Here is a 19,410-nt window from a genome sequence, read left to right as displayed (position 1 = left end):
TATGATGAAAACTATAAAAAACTTATGAAGGAAACTGAAGAAGACACAAAGAAATGGAAAAACATTCCATGCTCATGGACTGGAAGAATAAATATAGTTAAAATGTCATTACTACTCAAAGCAATCTACACATTCAATGCAATCCCAATAAAAATTGTACCAGCATTCTTCTCAAAGCTAGAACAAACTATCCTAAAATTTGTATGGAACCACAAAAGACCCTGAATAGCCAAAGTAACACTGAAGAATAAAACCAAAATGGGAGGCATCACCATCCAGGAATTTAGCAAAGTCTGTCATCATCAAGACAGTATGGTATTGGCACAAAAACACACACATAGACCAACGGAATAGAATTGAGAACTCAGAATTGGACCCAAATGTGTACAGCCAACTAATCTTTGACAAAGCAGGAAAGAGTATTCAATGGAAAAAAGACAGCCTCTTTAACAGATGGTGCTAGGAGAACTGGACAGCAACATGCAGAAAAATGAAACCAGATCACTTTCTCACACCATACACAAAAATAAACTCAAAATGGATAAAGGACCTGAATGTGAGACAGGAAACCATCAAAACTATAGAGGAGAAAGCTGGAAACAATCTCCTTGACCTCCACCGCAACAATTTCTTACTGACAAATCCCCAAAGGCAAGGATATCAAGAGCAAAAATGAACTAATGGGACCTCATCAAGATTTAAAGCATCTGCACGGCAAAGGAAACAATCCATAAAACTAACAGGCAACAGACGGAATGGGAAAAGATAGTTGCACATGACATATCAGATAAAGGGTTAGTATCCAAAATCTATAAGGAACTCACCAAACTCCACACCCAAAAAACAAAAAATAGTAAAGAAATGGGCAGAAGACATGAACAGACATTTCTTCAAAGAGAACATCCAGATGGCAACAGACACATGAAACGATACTCAGCATCCCTTCTCATCAGGGAAATACAAGTCAAAACCACACTGAGATACCACCTCATGCCAGTCAGAGTGGCTAAAATGAGGACTCTAGATGCTGGCGAGGATGTGGAGAAACAGGCACCCTCCTACACTGTTGGTGGGAATGTAAACTGGTGCAGCCCCTCTGGAAAACAATGTGGAGGTTCATCAAAAAATTAACAACAGAACTCTCCTATGACCCAGCAATAGCACTGCTAGGAATTTACCCAAGGGATACAGGAGTGCTGAGGCATAGGAGCACATGGACCCCAATGTTCATAGCAGCACTCTCAACAATAGCCAAAACATGGAAAGAGCCTAAGGGTCCATCAACAGACGAACGGATCAAGAAGATGTGGTTTATCTATACAATGGAATACTACACGGCAATGAGAAAGAATGATATCTGGCCATGTGTAGCAACATGGATGGACCTTGAGAGTGTTATGCTGAGCGAAATAAGTCAGGCAGAGAAGGACAAATATCATATGTTTGCACATATAGGAGGATTGGGAGGAACTTAACGGAGGACCATGGGGGAGAAGAAGGGGAAAAATAGTGGGGGAGAGGGACGGAGGCAAACTGTGAGAGACTCTTGAATGCTGAGAACAAACAGGGCAGATGGGGTGGGGTGGGGAAGGGGGGTGATGGGCATGGAGGAAGGCACTTGTGGGGATGAGCACTGAGTGTTATATGGAAACCAACTTGACAATAAACTATTAAAAAAATAAATAAAATTTTCTAAAATGCAATGGAAAACTGCAATAGAACTGTATTTTTATATCCATTTTCACAGAAATCAAAGTCAAAATAAATCTGCTTCCAAAAATAACCAAAAAGGTATCCCTAGCTCTGCAATCCAAAAGCTTCAAAACAGGAAGTTTGCAAGTTTGCAGCAAGCTCTCCTGGCATCCGAACCTGTCCTGAACTGATCTGGGGTTATATATTATTTTTACTCTTCTTTTTTAGTATACATACTTATACATTTCTTGGCAGAAATTATGTTTTAGGCACTTATGTGTCTCAGTCGCTTAAGCATGCAACTCTTGATCTTGGCCCAGATAATAATCTCACGTTTCTAGGACTAAGCTCTGTCCTGTGTTGGACTCTGGTGACAGCATGAAGCCTGCTTGGGATTCTCTCTCTCCCTCTCTTTCTCTCGCTGTGTCTTCCCTGCATATGCACATTCCCTCTCTCTCAAATAAATTTAAAAAATATTGTTTTTAAAAAGTATAATGCCCCACATTCTGCAAAGAACATTATTTGATGAATAGTTTATACCGTGAAAATTATTATTAAAATTTTTATTTATTTCTGAGAGAGAGAGAGAGACAGTGTCAGCGGGGAGGGTCAGAGAGAGAGGGAAATACAGAATCTGAGACAGGCTCCAGGCTCTGTGCTGGCAATCAATACAGAGCCCAACGCGGGGCTTGAACCCACGGACTATGAGATCAAGACCTCACCTGAAGTTAGACGCTTAACTGACTGAGCCACCCAGGCACCCCTAAAAATGTTTTTTTTTACATGTATTCATTTTTGAGAGACAGAGAGAGACAGAATTCAAGTAGGGGAGGGGCAGAGAGAGGAGACACAGTATCTGAGGAAGGCTCAGCTGTGAGCTCAGAACCCATAAACAGTGAGATCATGATCTGAACCAAAGTGGGACGCTTAACTGACAGAGCCACCCAGGCGCCCCTGTATTGTGAAGATTATTAAAGGGAAACTTCACTAGAGTCAGAGGCTTGAATATGAAGCCATACCTCTCAGCATCAATTACAGGAAGAATTGTCAATTACAGACCACTGACAGAATCATCATCAACAGAAAAGAATGATCAATTATAGGCCCCAACAAAAAAAGATGAACTTGAATTTCTTATAAGACACTGACTACTCCTACATATCAGCCAGCGAGAAACTGGCATTACCTCGAACTCTTGCTTTCCTCCAACAGATTTTCACTCAGAACAATCCCTCCCAACTCCCTCCTTCTCCATAAAATAATGTTCCTCTCCTTTGTTTGTTGCACCTGCCTACGATTTTGCCCTAACTTGCATATCCCAAAATGCAGTTCTGTAAATATACCCATTCTTTTGCTAGTAAAAAAAAACATTTTATTGTTATATTAATATTACTTGGTGATCAGCCCTGGGATCCAGACAGAACCCCCAACAACTAGGAGACTGGAGAGCAAACAAGTGCAGTAACCATAGAGCCAAATGAGCTTATTGCTTCCTTATAAACCTGGAGTTTTTTCCTGGATTTCAAGTTCTGTTCTCTGTGTTCTGAACTCGCCAAGATTTATTCGGGATTTGTTTTAAGGCTTTGTCCTTGAGAATACTTGTTTGGCTTTTGGTCCAACTCCTTTTTAGAACCAGACTGTTCCTATTGGAACTGCATCGACCTTTCATTCAACTCCTTCTTGTGACACACCATTTCTATATAAACTGTTCTTGTCGGGAAAGTGCTAGCCTTCAGTAACCTCTTTTCTGGAACTGGACTATTCCTGGTGGAACTGTGCTGGTCTTCGGTCTTACTCCTTTTGGATTCAGGCTGTGTCTATTGGGAACTGTGCTGTTTAGGAATTTTTCTTTCTGCCTTAGAAAAAAAACCTCTAGAAAAGGGATCCCAGTCATCAAAATGCTTTTCAAGGGCACCTCTACTTTTAGGACCCCAGCCAGTTTTATGTTTAAAACTATAGTCCTTCCTCATGTATACTTCCAATTAGATGAACCCACTTAACTAAACATAATTTAGAACTTCAATGGCCATTATGGTAAACTTTTGATTTCCTTAAACTTAACTTTTCTCAAAAGTAAACTGGAAAGCCATGGCTCTACAAGTGTCAAAACTGAATGGGATGCCTCTACTGACTGGCATTTAGAAGCATCCAAATGTTATCAAGAACGTAAAACTGCCTCTACAAAATACAATTTCTACACTAAATGAGGCAAACAACTAAAAAACGGCAACAAGGCTTCCAAGGCCTCCCCTCCCCAAGCCCATCTGGTCTCAGGACTCCTGGCAGCCCCTCCTGCTCAAGCCCCGCCTCACTACCATCATCCTCCCTGGAGCCTCCAACTCTACTATACCCTTGGTTTCCTTGTTCAAATTCTCTCACTGAACTTCTCTTCTCTTCAGAATCTCTCCTGGCTTCCTTCTCTCCTAAACCTTTTAAAACCTGCCCCCTTAGAGACTTCTGAGGATCTAAATAATCCCCAAATTTCTTATGTTCCCTGGACTAAGGATGAATCACAAGTCAAGTTTCCTAAAGTGACTGAAGACCCCTATAAATTTGCTGAAGATCTGAGCAGTTATTTAAACTTACCAACCTGGTTTCTCAGATATACATTAGTTAGTCTACGTGCTTGTTCACGAGGGCCAGGCTAAAGAGTGGATGAAACTAGCCCAGTGGAAACATCCTGAAAGGGATTCAGACAAACAGACCCCTAACTTTTGGCAAGATATTAGAACACTTGGTTGGAAGCCTCTGCTGAGAAATTACAGTAGTCTTTCCTAAGCCTGTTAATTGGAACTAAATTTAGGCCTGCACAAATACCTGATGAACCTATTCATGACTATTACAATCATTCAAACTGTCTTTACAGAAAATTCTGATCTTGCTGTAGATATTGAATCCACACAGGTAGCATTTAACTTTATGTTTAATAGCAGGCTGAATTGGGGTCTTTCTCATTTAATTAAAAGAACCAAGATGAACGGGAAATTATGTCCATTCTAGATTTAATTTGGCAAACCAGCTTGCTTGCACCCTACATGAATTACCTGAAAGACTGCTAAAATTCTTAATTTTTAACTCCAGCAAATGAAAGCCCCCTAAGCAAACCCCAAACCCCCTAGTTTCTATTACTGCAAAGAGCCAGGACACTGGAAAAAAGATGGTTACCCTCTCAAGTGCTTCAGACATCTTCAGCCCTCTAGCCAGTCTTTCCAAAATGCTCTTAATTCCCAATGATGGGGCTTTAAGGAACTCCCAGGGGTCTTCCCAATCTTTCCACTTAATCAGGTTGGAGAAATCACTCTCAGATTGGGAATCAATTTCTCTCTGTCCTTTACACCAAGCTACAGTCTTGGAGCTCCATCTCACTGCTATGAAATAGATTTGCCTCAGCAGTTCAAATAGTGGGGGGTTTGAATCAACCTCTGCAGGTCCCTATCTCTGATACTATCCCCTTTTGTCCAGGCCCTTTAAGAAATACACACTTTTTTTCCCTCCTTAGTTCTGCCACCCCATTCAGTTATCAGGCTGAGATTTCTTAGAAAAATATTATGACAGAACTGCTTTCTCCCAAAAGGGGGAAATAATTTTATAATTAGACATTGGTAACTAAAATACCCAGCTAGGTAAGTTCAATGACCCTTCAACATCTTTTATTATATCTGACAGTTCCACAGCTGACTCTGAGGACAATGATCATTTGTCCCTATTGGATCAGCTATCATCCTCTTTATGCACAAGATCTTCAACAGATACTGGCAGAATCTATAGAGCATCTCCCATCAAGATTCAAAGAGATCACTCAAAACCCCTCCCCAGAATTAATGAATACCTTAAAGAAGCCCTTCAAGGCATCCAGACCATAATAGAAGATTACAAGGCTCAGGGCCTCATTATTCCGTACACTAGAGCCCATGACACTATGGGCACTTATTTTACCTATGAGAAAACCTAAATAGCCAAAGATGGAGGTTTGTTCAGGAGCTCCAAGTAATAGATACCATTGTTCTCACTCGGCACCCTCTTGTTCTTAACCCCCATATGTTACTGACGTCTACTCCTACACAAGAAATTTTTCACTATCTATTATCTGTGTAGTACACTTTTAATATTCCAGTTGGTAAGGCTAGCCAATTTATTTTTGCTTTCATTCTGGAAGAATAGAAATGTACCTGAACAATAATACACTAAGGTATAACAGAGAGTCTTTCTCATTTTTTCCAAATCTTAAAAGCTGACATGGATGACACAGTTTTCCGCAGGGTCTACTTTGCTACAATAGGTTATCTGCTTCTCTGCTGCACTTCTCAAACCTCTTCATAGGAAGACAGTATCTATCCCTTAAAACTTTTGGACTTATTGGGACATAAAGTCTCCAAAGAAAAATTGCAGTTTGCTCAAACTCAGGTTCTATACTTAGGGTACCTGGTTTCAGAACAAGGACTACATTTGGATTCTGGGAATCTTCACTGCATCCCACTTTCCCCAAATCTAAAACTAGTATCTAATTATGTTTTCTTGGACTGACTGCCAATGTTGAAACTGGATTCCAAACTTCCCTCTTACAGCTAAACCTCTATATGCTTTACTAACAAAAGGAAAAAAAAAAAGACAAACCTGACTATTATTTAGAAGATCAAGAAGACACAGCTTTTATGATTTAAAAAACAAAACCTAAAAGCCAACTTCCCTTTTTCCTCTTTGTATGTGAGAGAGAAGGAAGCCTTTACCTGCATTCCCCAAACCTCTGCAAAAGGGGGAAACCTCTTCTGATTATGGCCTTTCAGAAACACCCTCATGACGATCCTGTTATCAAATTATATCTTTACTTCCTTTTCCTAAAGGATTAGAAGGTTCAGAATCCACAAGTCTTTCTTTCACTTGATTTATTATCTGACTCTGGAACTCTTATCTAAATTCATGGCCTCTCAATTCGCAACCTTACAGGCTGCATTATTAGGTAACATTTGTTTCCAAACAGTTCTTTTCAGACAACACTACTGTTATAATACATCTTTGAGGTTTTGCTATTTTTTTGAGGTTCTGTTATTTTTTGCAACAAGTTCATTAGCTATTACATCATTTTTATACTTGCACTGTATCCTCCCAAATGCAGTTGGTTAATTCACTGTGCTTTTGCAGTATTCACCGGTTTGCTTTCACGGCCACTTTAAGTGGGGACTTCCAGGAGGCACACATAACTCTGTAGGGAGAACTTCTCCCCGATGTGGGAGTAAGTGCCAATAAATATTTTCAGTTACCTATATTCAGAGCTAGGGTCTTGGTTTAAAACCATCATACGATTTGGAATATTGTTACTTCTTGTTTTGTATAATATAAGTTTTGTATTTTGTTGTCTGCTAATCTTTTGTAGAAATCATATGCCCATAAAAAAGATCTCCAATGCTTACGTTCTTTATAAATATGAATTATACATGAGAAGTGCATAAGAGTTCTCCTTCCTAACCTTCCTTGTTATTCAAATGAGGCCATAAGTGATTTCTAACTGTTAAGTACTTTCCTGAAAGGTCCTTCTTAGCACTGAGGAAAACCATTATATATGGAAAAACTGACTCTTGATCAGGGCCGCTTTCAGAAACAGATCAAAAGGGGGGAAGTGAAAATTAATAGAGGAAAACCTCACTAAAGTAGACTGGGAAAGTGAAAAGGGGGAAATCACACCAGTCAACATTCATTACAGGAAAAACTATCAACTGCATACCCTGACAGAAGAATCAGAACAGGAAAAAGTGATCAATTATAGGTCAAAACCAAAATTGTAGTAGTTAGTACCACTACTACCCCTGCAAATCAGCTAATAAGAAACTGTCATCACTTTGAATTCCTGCTTTTCTAATGGACTTTTATTTAAAGCAACCCCTCTGAACTGCCTTCTCCTCCATAAAACAAAACAAAACAAAAATGTTACTTTTATTTGCTAGAATGGCCTATGGTTTTGCCATTGCTTGTGTGTCCTGAATTACAATTTTCTGCTATTCCTGAATAAGACCATTTTTGCTGGTAAAACTATTTTATTTTAAAAGTTAACAATGTCACATTATCTTGCTACAATCAAAAAAAAAAAAATTCTAAATTCTAGGGGCTCAGTCGGTTAAGCATCCAACTTCGGCTCAGGTCATGATCTCACTGTTCATGGGTTCGACACCTGAGTCAGGTTCTATGCTGACAGCTCAGAGCCTGGAGCCTGCTTCGGATTCTGTGTCTCCCTCCTTCTGCCCTCCCCTGTTCATGTTCTCTCTCTCTCTCTCTCAAAATAAATAACTAAGCACTTAAAAAAATAAATCCTAAATTCCAAATATACCTGTCCTCAAGAGTTTTAGGTAAGAGACTGGTCTTGGACTAGTTTTAGAAAATCATATGCCCATAAACTTACCAAATTCTCTTCTATCCAATGTTATGATTTCAGGATCATCATCGTAAATACCTAATTTAAAAGTAAAAATGATAAAATTAATGGTTCATCATAAAAATAAATTACCACATAAAAACAGATTACTTAGGTCTTGTTTGAAACATCAAAAAGCAGACTACTATACTACATCTCAAAGTTGAAGAAAGCACAATAAACAGAAAAACCAAGACTAAATGATACCACTGGTGATACATCTAAAGAATGATAAAAAAAAAAAAATAAGTTTCCTGATATGGACTGCTGCAGCTGTTTGGGGGTTCCTGATAACCATAATTTTAACTCCACAGAAAATTTCTATTATTTTTTTTTAACTTTTTATTTTGCAATAATTATGACTCACAAGAAGTAGTAAAAATAGCAGATTTCCATGTACCCTTCACTCAGCTTCCCCTAATGGTGACTTATGTAGTTTTAATAAAATATCAAAACTAGGAAATTGACACTGAATCCTTACTGTTAACTAGGGATTTCACTTCTTTTTCTGATTATGTTTTTTAAAAATAAACTATCACTAAAGCATTATTAGAATGTTTACAGAGATAAAGACCAGCTTATTTAATATAAATTTTATTTATCATAATTAAAACCAATGTGAGAAAATTTCATTTCTACGTATCAAAATAATACTAGTGATGGATATAAACCAGGTGTCAGCAAACTTTTTCTGTAGAGGCCAGTTAAATAGGCCTTGTGGGGCACACAGTTTTTGTCACAACTATTCAATTCTGCCCAGGAAGTGAGAGAAGCTGTAGACAATATGTAAATAAATGGGCATAACTTTATTCTCATAGTTTTTTGATTAGCTAAAACTTTATAAAAATAGGTAGCTGGCCAGATTTAGCCCATGAAATGTAGATTACTGACATGATATATACTACTGAGCTGCAGTGAATATACTAGAAAATAGTATTTTAAAGAGAAAAAAGGCAGTCCTGAGAAACAAATACTTCAGATATGAATTTAAAATATTTTATGTAGTCTAACATAAAAGCATACCTCAGTTCTTAGTGTGCATTTGAGGCTAATCAATAATGAAGAGAAATATTGGGTAAGCAAATGCTCCCTCTTTACCCACCTTGCGGGATCCCTGTGTTTACTTTACCCACTCTTGATTTCTTTCACTTGCTTCCTCCCTCCACTCTTCCCTCATTTCTTATTCCTGTCAATGCATCCAACTATTATTAATAAGGCTTCCACAAGAGAAGGATGGCATTTCTACTGATTGACCACTATTAAAGGAAACCTTAGCTTTTCTTGGAAAATATGATGCTTTGAAAATACCAAAAGGTCTTAGTATTTAACATCTACTGCAAATATTTTTTAAGTTAAATAACATCTTTTAAAAGTATCTAACAAGATCATAACTAAAATACCTTTACATCTGTGCAGACAATATCTACATACCACCTGACTTTGCTTTTGAATTCCGCTTCCATGATACATTAAAAAAATTCAAGGTGATACATATTAACTGTAAGTTTAGTGATGAAACAAAATTAATTTTCTAAATTTACTCAAATAAAAAAAACAAGATTTCATACAGAGTATCATATCATCTTACCAAAATCATAACGATAATAATTCCAGCTTTCATACTGGCCACCTTGATTATCTGCAAGTCCTTTTTCTCCGTATTTATCATACTTTTTCCGCAGATCTTCATCTTTAAGAACTTCATATGCTCTATTTATTTTTAAAAAATCACTATGTGCATTTGGGTTATTCTATTAAAAAATAGTAGATATAACAGTTGTTTCAGATATGTGATCAAGTACATTCAAAACCTCTATGAAGTTTTAATTTAACCTTGAAATTTCTGGGAGAACAGACACCAAAATTAAGGAGGAGGAATACAATATGAAATGGGTTATCATGGGTTGAAATAAAGTATTTTGAAGAACAAAGAAATTTCTAAGTTATTTTTTTATTTGAAGCAAAATCAACATATTATCTAAGAAAAAAAAAAGTGCCCCAATCCATCATATGATTAAATGAGACTAATATTAGAGTAAAACTCAAAACTGGATTGGAATGTTCCTCATTTGTTAGTCTTTCACAGAATTAGTTTTTGAAGAATGCTTTCATCTAAATAATTAGTTATAAAAGGTCTACCATGTTTCACATGGAAACTTAAAAATCATATTCTGAAATTTTAAAGAAAAATATGAAAAAATAAAAATTCTAAACATAACAGAAGGTAGGTCTCAGGGAAAGAAGACCAACTAATAGGTTTTAGGGAAATACTGATTCTACTGCTGAACTTTATGCAATCAAAATAAAATAACCCTATTTTAGGAACTCTATATAGAAAACAGAAAATTATAAATCATACCTTTCTCCTTGATGAGTTAAATCTCATTAAAAATTTAGATAAACTATAAAAAATACCATAAGTATTAAAACTAGTTTAGTTTTGAAAGATGACATTATTGAATACATAATCAAATATTTATGACTGGAATTACCTGGATTTGGCGGCTCTTACATTTTAATTTGTAATAATTTCTGACTCTGGTGTGAGATTTGTGCATGGAGAAAACGGTGCAAGTTGAAGCACGTTATTATTAGTTGTTACTGCCATTTTTGGCAAGAATCTTCCTAATTCTAAGGGAATAATTCTCCTGTTACAGTTATGAAATACTTAATTTTAACTTACTTCATTAAGATAAACTACTTCAACTACTCCATAGACATTATCGTTGGTTTTGGAATTAACATCTGTAATGGAACTGGTACAACTCAGTTTTCAAATTAAGACGGAACTGCATTTTTGATATCAATATTTTTTCACACTGTTCTCAATCAGTATTTTGCTGGTTCTTTTTTTAGTACAGAAGCTGAATTGTGGCTTTTGACATGTGATTCTTTTTAAGCATTTTGAGCACTTAAAATTTAACTCTGTATCAAAACTTCACTGAAATACATTGATCAGATGTATTTAAAAAGAAAACTTTACCTACCGGGTTTTTATCGGGATGTAGCTTCAATGCCAATTTCTTGAAAGCTTGTCTTATTTCTCTACTGCTTGAAGTTTTGGATACTCCAAGTAAACTGTAAAAATCCTGATCTGTGCCCACTAAAACGGTCACATACACTATTAGAAAACACAGAATGACCCTTTTGAAGTCTCTGAAGTAGTCATTTTTATTAAACCAGACTCCCATTCTTTTTCTTATACAAGTTCGGATTTAAGTGAACATTAAGATACACCACCAGTTCCAGTTGATACAATATGCAAGTTTGAGAACTTCTGTTCACATTACTCCAAGAGCGAATCAACAATCAAGAAACCGTGTCCCAAAATGTCAATCTAAAGAGAGGAAACCAGGTAGTTAAAAACACATTTAAAAAACCCAGCAATGACACTAGTAAATAACATGGCCATTAACAAGCAAATCCATTTGATGGCAAATCAGGGTGAGCTCCAGCCTCTAGTCTTTGGGGGCCCCTTCACTGCTTCCATATCCAGGCAGCCAGATTTGTTAAACCACTCAAGATAGGAAATATTGTAAAAGGTAGTGTGCAGTTGTAGCTAGCTACACCACTTTAAAAATAAACAAATTCAATGATTTGCTCTGATCAGCACAGAACACAAGGCTAGGAAAAAACCGTTTCCTTTTGTACCTAGCTTTATTAAGCACTGCTCTTTTGTAATACCACTTCCTTTTTGGCTACTCCTTTACCACTTTAAGGCTACATCGTTTTCATTTTAATCAGATTTCACTTGTAGGAAATATCCTTTGGAAGGACTAGAAGGAAGTATACGGTCCTTTCAAAGAGTATTTTTCATATATCTTTTCCAACAATGGCAGTGAATTTATAAACGGTTAGACAACATACTTAGTACGGCAAGTTTGTTCCGAGTTTTCTCAAAAGGTGCTTAGACTACACTTAAGTAGGGACTACTTTCTATAAATAGCCGAATAAGAACTACAAATTAACACTATAGTTTTATTGCAAAGTTGACATTTGAGGCAAAAATGGAAAAAGAAACAAAAAGAGAAGGAATCAGTTATTTTGACATGCTCACCTGTGCAGGGTAAATAATCTCCACTTCATCAGATCACAAAAGATCTCAAAATACTTTGGAAAAAATCTAACTTTCTTAGCATTGTTTCTCTTTTCTTCATTTAATCCTAAGCGTCTACATCTTCTCCTTACCTGCGAATGGTCTTTGGCTCACTTCTAACTCCTTTTCATGCAACCAAAACACACCTTTGTAACGTATAGTGATGGAGAGTAACAAATATTCAGACTAAAAAACAAGAGGAAAACAGAGAACATATTCTCCAATACCACTATGGGACAAGCAAGTGGTGTTCCTAGCGGTCGTTCTCAGCGTGGGTGTGGTTGACTACATCTGCGTCAAGCTTCGGGGACACGTGGAAGCTGCAGGTAAATGCAATACGAAGGATTTCTGGCTGCCATCACCCCAGAACAGGATGCGGAAAGAGGGGAAAGATGGGGACATCCCGTTAAAGAGACTATTGAGTGCTGCTGGTGTATGAAGTCTCTGGCAGGACTTGGGTGAAGAGAGCCTGAGTAACTGAGGCTTAAGTGAGAGAAACTGTAGCAAGAAACGGGGAAACGAGATTGGAAGAAGGGTGATGATGTAGGTAATCAGAAAAAGATCGGGAGCGAGAGCACAAAATCCGTCTCAGGGGCGGAGAGGAAGGGAGGGGAGATTGAGGTGCACAGGCGTTGCGCTCTCCCTTCCAGGAGGGCCCAGGCTGCCGCCGGCTCCAGCAGAGCCCCGGGCCCCGGCCCATGCCCACCTCAGTGTAGCGGGGTCGCCTCCGGCAGCTACTCCCCCATCCTCAATTCCCGGCGGCGGAGCCCACCCGGCCGAGCGCAAGCTGTGCGCGCGTGAACAAAGCACGCCCTCTCCGACCGCCGGGCCGCCGCGCGCGGGATGGGGGAGGACGAGCCGCACCGGCAGCAACCAGCGCTGCAGCTCCAGTCGGCTCCTCGCGCCCCGGTCCCCACGGCGAGCCGGGGCGGGGTCTGGCGCGGGGCACTATGGGAAAGGCGTAGAGGACGCCGGGGCCTGGGAACACACGCAGCCGACTCGGAAGGGGCGGCGGCAGCAGGGTGGGGAGGGCAGTTTAGCTTTGGGTTGACGTGGCCATCAGCGCGGAACCCGGCTTCGGCTCCGGGTCCAACCCGGAGCTGAGTAACCTGCTCAACCCCAGAAATCCGCGCCCCCGCAGTAAAGCCGCTGGCGCACGCGGCGGGCCGGACGTGGGTCTAGGGAACCCGCCTCTTCCGGCTTCCGTTACTATGGTGACGGGACAACCTGGGGGGCGGGTTTAGGCGTGCAATTTCCCTGTGGCCATGTTCTTAAAGGAAAATCAGAGATATGGGGCATTTTTCTGCTTGTTGGGTGGGTGTGGGAGAAAGGGGAAATTTTGTAGGTTTTAAAGAGGAGCTTGGCTGAAGTGACATTGATTATAGTGTCACTATGGAGGGCTGAAGAGGCAGTAGTAAACTGGGAGAAATAAAGGTGTGTGTGTGTGTGCGTGAGAGAGAGAGAGAGGAGAGAGAGAGAGAGCGAGCGAGCAAACATTTGAGCATTTTATATAGTATTGTCTGGTTTCCTAGTCATCCACGCTAGAAACTAGGGAGTTATCCATACTTCTCACTCTCTCACCTTTACATTTAAGTGATAGGTACAAAAACTTCATTTTTGGTGTGTGGAACACAGAACATTGGAAGTAGCTACATTTGCAACCATCAAAAGGAAAAAAAAATTATGAGGAAGCCTGTTTAAGACATTAACCTTAATGTGAAATAAGTTGTAATTGGTAACAATTTCATGAATAGTAAATAAAATGTAAGCTTACAAAAAACTGATGACTATATGGGATCCATAGCTGAACTAATACATTGCAAGAAAGAGGAGGAAGGAGGTGAACAAAAGCAGAAATATTGGAAGAGCCTAATGTAATAGTAAATATATGGTAGGAACTGGTCTAAGTACATATGTATTAATTCAGTCCTCCAAATAATCTTATATTATTCTGACTATAATTATATCCATTTCACAATTGAGGAAACAGGTAAATATGTGATAGACCTGGGATTCGCACTTAAGCAGCTTGACTCCAAAGACTGCAGTGCTAATCATTATGCCACACTGTGTGTGAACCAACAAAATCTTTAGAGTAAATTGGAAAGCAAAATAGAAAACTGGAGAATCAAGTAGGGAGCCGATCACAGTGGGTTTTATTCAATAATGAGAACATAGACTCTCCTTTTGGTAACGAGGAAGCTCCTTAAAGTTTTTAAAATAAGAGACTAAGGGTATATTTTAGATATTCTGGTAGTTTTTGGAAATTGATTACAAAGGGAACCAGATGAGAAAGGAAGAGCAATTAGGAGAGTGAGTGCTAGAGAAGGTAAATTTGGCAAGAGATGGTTATTGCTTGGATATGGGAAATAAAAGAAAGGAAGGATCTAAGGTTAGTTCTGGTTTAAGTAGCTGAGCACATGCACTGACTGAGGATTAGAGGGAAAAAATAAAGGATTCTGATTTGGATATATCTATTTCAAAGATCCTAGATTATGTCCAAGTAAATATACCCAGCCTAAAACTCATGGGGAATGTTTAGACTGAAGAAAAAAAAATAGGAAGTTATCAACTAATCTGTGGTAGTTGGAGCCACGAGTATAAATAAGATTACCTGGAGAAAGTATGCAGAATAAAAGCTTTTGAGTGAAGGATACAATCTTGGGGAATTCTAATATCTAGAATGTTACACAGCAAAGGAAACCATCAACAAAATGAAAAGACAGCCTTTGGAGTGGGAGAAAATATTTGCAGATTATATATCTGACAAAGGGTTAATACCTAAAATACATAAATAACTCCTACAAGTCAATAGCGAAACACTCCAAACAATATAATTAAAAAACAGGCTAAGGGGGTGCACCTGGGTGGCTCAGTTGGATGAGCGTCCAGCTTCCACTCAGGTCATGATCTCATGGGTTTGAGCCCCATGTCAGGCTCTGTGCGGACAGTTCAGAGCCTGGAGCCTTCTTCAGATTCTGCGTCTCCTTCTCTTTCTGCCCCTCCCCAACTGGTGTTCTGTCTCTCTCTCAAAAAATAATAAACATTAAAAAACTTTTAAAAAATGGGCAGAGGATCTGAATAGACATTTTTTTTTTCAAACAAGACATATGAAAGGTGCTCAGCATCATTAATCATCAAGGAAATGCAAATCAAAAGCACAATGGGATATTACCTCATACTAGTTAGAATGACTATTATCAAAAAGACAAAAAATAGTAAGTGTTGGTGAGGATGTGGAGAAAAGGAAACCCTTGTACCCTGTTGATGAGAATATAAATTGGTACAGCCCCTATGAAAAACAGTATGGAAGTTCCTCAAAAAATTAAAAACAGAATTACTATATGATCCAAAAATTCTACTTCTGGATATTTACTCTAAGAAAATGAAAACACTAATTAGAAAAGATATATGCACCCTATGTTCATTGTAGCATTATTCATAATAGCCAATATATGGAAACACCCTAAATGTTGATTGAGAGATGAATATGGTACCTATGTAAAACAGAATATTATTCAGCCATAAAAAAGAATGAAATCTTGTCATTTGTGACGACATGGGTGGATTTTGAGGGCATTATGCCAAGTGAAAAAGGACATAAAGAAAAAGACAAATACTGTATGATCTTATATATGGAATCTAAAGCACACACACACACACACACACACACATACACACACACAACATCAAATTTATAGATACAGAGAACAGATTGTTGATTGCCAGAGGCTGGGAGTAGTGGGTGGGCCAAATGGATGTAGAAAGTCAAAAGGTACAAACTTCAAGTTATAAATAAGTCCTAGGGATGTAACGTACAGCATGACTGTAGTTAATAATACTGTAATGCACTAAGAGAATAGATGCAAAAAATTCTCACCATAAGAAAAAAAATTCTGTAACTATGTATGGGATAGATGTTAATTAGACTTATTGTGGTCGTCATTTCACAATATATATAAGTGTTATGTTGTATATCTGAAACTAATATTCCAATTATACCTTAATAAAGAAATTACAAATTAAAAAAATGTAAATTCTATGAAGACAGGAATTTTTGTTTGTTTAAATTACTGTTGTATCCCCAGGTGCTCTTAATGCACAGTGGGTACTAAATAAATATTTCTTAAATAAAACAAATTAATTTGAGAACCGGGATGAAAAAGAAGAGCTCATTAAAGGAGTCAAAAAAGAGATGATCACAGATGTCAAGAGTGATTCAGGTAAGAAGCTGACTAAGACTTGAGGTTTTTAAAAAAAATTTTTTAGATGTTTTATTTATTTCTGAGAGAGAGTGTGAGCAGAGGAGGGTGAGAGAGAGAAGGAGACACAGAATCTGAAGCAGGCTCCAGGCTCTGAGCTAGCTGTCAGCACGCAGAGCTCAAACCCACAAACCGTGAGATCTAGACCTGAGCTGAAGTCAGATGCCCAACCGACTGAGCCACCCAGGCTCCCCTGACTAAGACTTGTTAACTGGGCCTCGCAGTTGGGAGGTCATAACTACTACAGCTAGGACAAATTTGATCGATGGTATGGGTGGAAGCAAGGTTTCAGTGGACTGAAGATTGGACTGGAGCTGAGGAGATGGAAAGAACAAGTAAATAGGACTCTGTTGAAAGTGTGGATGAGAAAAGGAGTGAGGCAACTGTACTACAACTTGAGGAGGATGTGGATTTGGTGATGAATTGGTCATGGTGGGGTAAGTAAGTTATTTGAAGACACATTTCTACTTCAGAAAATTGACATCAGGGATGTCCACCTGCTTTAGGGAAACCAAAGCCTTACTAGCCTCAGTATAATAAATCAAAACTTGATACCACTGTTCTATCATATCTGCATGAGATAAGTTATAACAGGGGACTATTTTCATTTCTTTTTTTTTTTCTTAATTCTGTCTGGGGCATTGCTACTCATTTTTCAAGACTTGTTCACGTTTCTTCTAAAATATAATTTTCTGTGAGCCATTCAAGCACATTTGAGTATTTCATCCATTATTGCATTTATCATGCCACATAGTAATCATGTTTCATTGGTTGGTCTACTATAATGAATTCTTTGAGATCAGGAATTAGATTTTATTTACTTTTTCCCTCAAGGTCTAGTTAGAACAGTGCTTGGCACCTATTCAATGCATGCATTATGATGAATGAAAAGTCAATATTTATCATGTGCAAAGAGGAAAGAATGGCCCTTTGTTCCTAAAGTCATTATCACCTGGCCAAAGGGGAGAAACACGAAGAACACACATTCACATGTAGAAATATAATATAATAAATTTCAAATGAGTGGTATAAACAATAAGTTCTATAAGGACTCAAGTTGGAGTTTAATGGCTCAGAATCCAATGAGAGTGCAATATGGGTGTTTCCGAAATAAAAAACAATGCATAATAAATTTGAAGTTTCAGAATCAGGTGAAATCTTTGAGGTGATGGAGTTCATTCTTTAAATTTGTAGGGGAGGAAAGTGTGGCCCAGGAAAGTTGATGAGTACTTGCCAAAGACACTGAAATGTAAATGGATGAAATGAGAATATAACCTATGTTTCCATGTCTTCCTAGCCCGTGTGAAATGATAATTATCATCACAATAACTAAAACTTACATGTGCCTTATATATCCTAGGCACTCTATCAAGCACTTTGCTTATATTAGCACATTTAATTATCATAACAATTCTGTGAGTTAAGTACAGTTGTTATGTCAATTTTACAGATGAAGAAACTGAGCCTAAAAGAGGTTAAGCTACTTAACCAATGTGATACTGTTAGTAAGTGGCAGATTTTGGATTCCAGCCCGGGCAGTCTAGATCTGGAGTCTATAAGGAACACTGCAATCAGTTAATTGAAATATTTTTTCATAGCAGTTATTTAAGCTAAAATTAGGTGTTATTTTCATATATTTTTTTTCATAACACCCTAATAACCTGTCACAAGTGCTTCATTTGGGAGGTAAATCATAATAGCTTACTAGATCAGATGAAATTTGTAAGGACAAAACAGTTGATGTCTTGAAATCACCTACAGCATCCACTAATGGAATTGATATTTAATATATGTGTTGAATTTAGTTGAATTTGTGGTTGCTTATATTTCTATGATGATTGTATTTCATAGTCTCATCTCCAATAAACAGGTCAAACTGTAGCTGTAGCTCACCTTTCTTTTATGCTTGTTTCTCTACATCTCAGTTATGTTGAGACAGTTTTTAGTGTTAAAAAAGTTATGTGTTAATTAAGCCCTTGAACTAATAAAAGTCAAAATAAAGCAGACATAGGAATGTACGTAAATATATATACACACATATGTATATATATTTTGTAAACCATGTTTTTTCTTGGGACTAATTCCTACATAATACTTGCTAAATTGAAATGAAAGCAAATGAAAAGCAAATATGGGTTGACAGTCCTAGTAAAATATTTTTTCTTTCCATTTTACTTGATAAATAACAGGGGCCAGGAGATTAGATTATTAACTGATAAAATGTGTCTGCCAACCTACCTACATCTCAAGTCCTTGGAGATGATAGAGGAATTTATTTAAAAAAAAAAAATCCACATGATTGTTGCAGAACAACAAGTGCCCTCCTCATTGGACCAGAAACTTTGAGGAATCCCTGAAATGTGTATTGACAGAAGAAATCGCTGAGCAAAGCACAAAGAAAAATGCTGTAAAATGTGAGAATGGCTCTGGATGTTTGTAAGTAATGAAGAGAAGGACATGGGAATGAGAAAGCTTATAGGCGTCTGTTGGTTGAGGCACTGCATTTAGGGTAGCTCTGCAGGTTGGTCCCTGTGTAGGATGTTCCCAAGACCACCCCCAGGCTTGATGTTTCACTGGAATGACCCATTGGAATAAGAGTATAATTGTACTCATGGCTGAGATTTAATACAGGGGAAGGGAATAAAGCAGAATCATCAGAGAGAGGAGGAGCATGGGCCAAGTCTGGAAGAAACCAGGTGGAAGCTTCCAAGGGTTCTCTCCCAGTAGAGTCACATAGGTCACACAACTCCAGCAGTAAGTTGTGGCAACATGTGCAAAGTGCTGTGACCACATGTGCAAATGGTTGTATACAAGGGAAACTCAGTAAAGACCAAGTGACCAAAGTTTTTATTGGGAGCTGGACATGTAGGCATCCTTTGCTTAGCATGCACCAAAATTCTAGACCCACAAAAGGAAAATAGATGTTCAGCACAAACCACATTGTTTTTAAAGTTCAG

The 19,410-nt window shown here is 38.1% G+C and overlaps 1 protein-coding gene across 4 annotated transcripts in view; it reads right to left on the bottom strand.

Moving 5' to 3' along the window:
• DNAJC10 (DnaJ heat shock protein family (Hsp40) member C10) overlaps positions 1-13,346 on the bottom strand; it is a 54,245-nt gene extending 40,899 nt beyond the window's left edge. Inside the window, exons 1-5 of one of the 4 annotated variants that reach the window (XM_077747547.1) lie at positions 12,898-13,346; positions 12,153-12,377; positions 11,083-11,432; positions 9,684-9,846; positions 8,084-8,134 (exon numbers count right to left, since the gene is read on the bottom strand). In XM_077747547.1, the coding sequence (XP_077603673.1) occupies positions 8,084-8,134; positions 9,684-9,846; positions 11,083-11,286 (418 nt within the window). In that variant the 5' untranslated portion in view covers positions 11,287-11,432; positions 12,153-12,377; positions 12,898-13,346. Of the gene's footprint in view, positions 1-8,083; positions 8,135-9,683; positions 9,847-11,082; positions 11,433-12,152 lie in introns of all 4 variants that reach the window. The other 3 variants (XM_077747544.1, XM_077747545.1, XM_077747543.1) reach the window with 3 other exon arrangements.
• Positions 13,347-19,410: the final 6,064 nt, after the last annotated feature.

The sequence above is a fragment of the Crocuta crocuta genome, unplaced genomic scaffold (genome assembly GCF_008692635.1).
Source record: "Crocuta crocuta isolate KB4526 unplaced genomic scaffold, BGI_CrCroc_1.0 scaffold249, whole genome shotgun sequence".
Lineage (NCBI taxonomy): Eukaryota > Metazoa > Chordata > Mammalia > Carnivora > Hyaenidae > Crocuta > Crocuta crocuta.
This window is presented reverse-complemented; position numbering and strand designations above follow the sequence as displayed.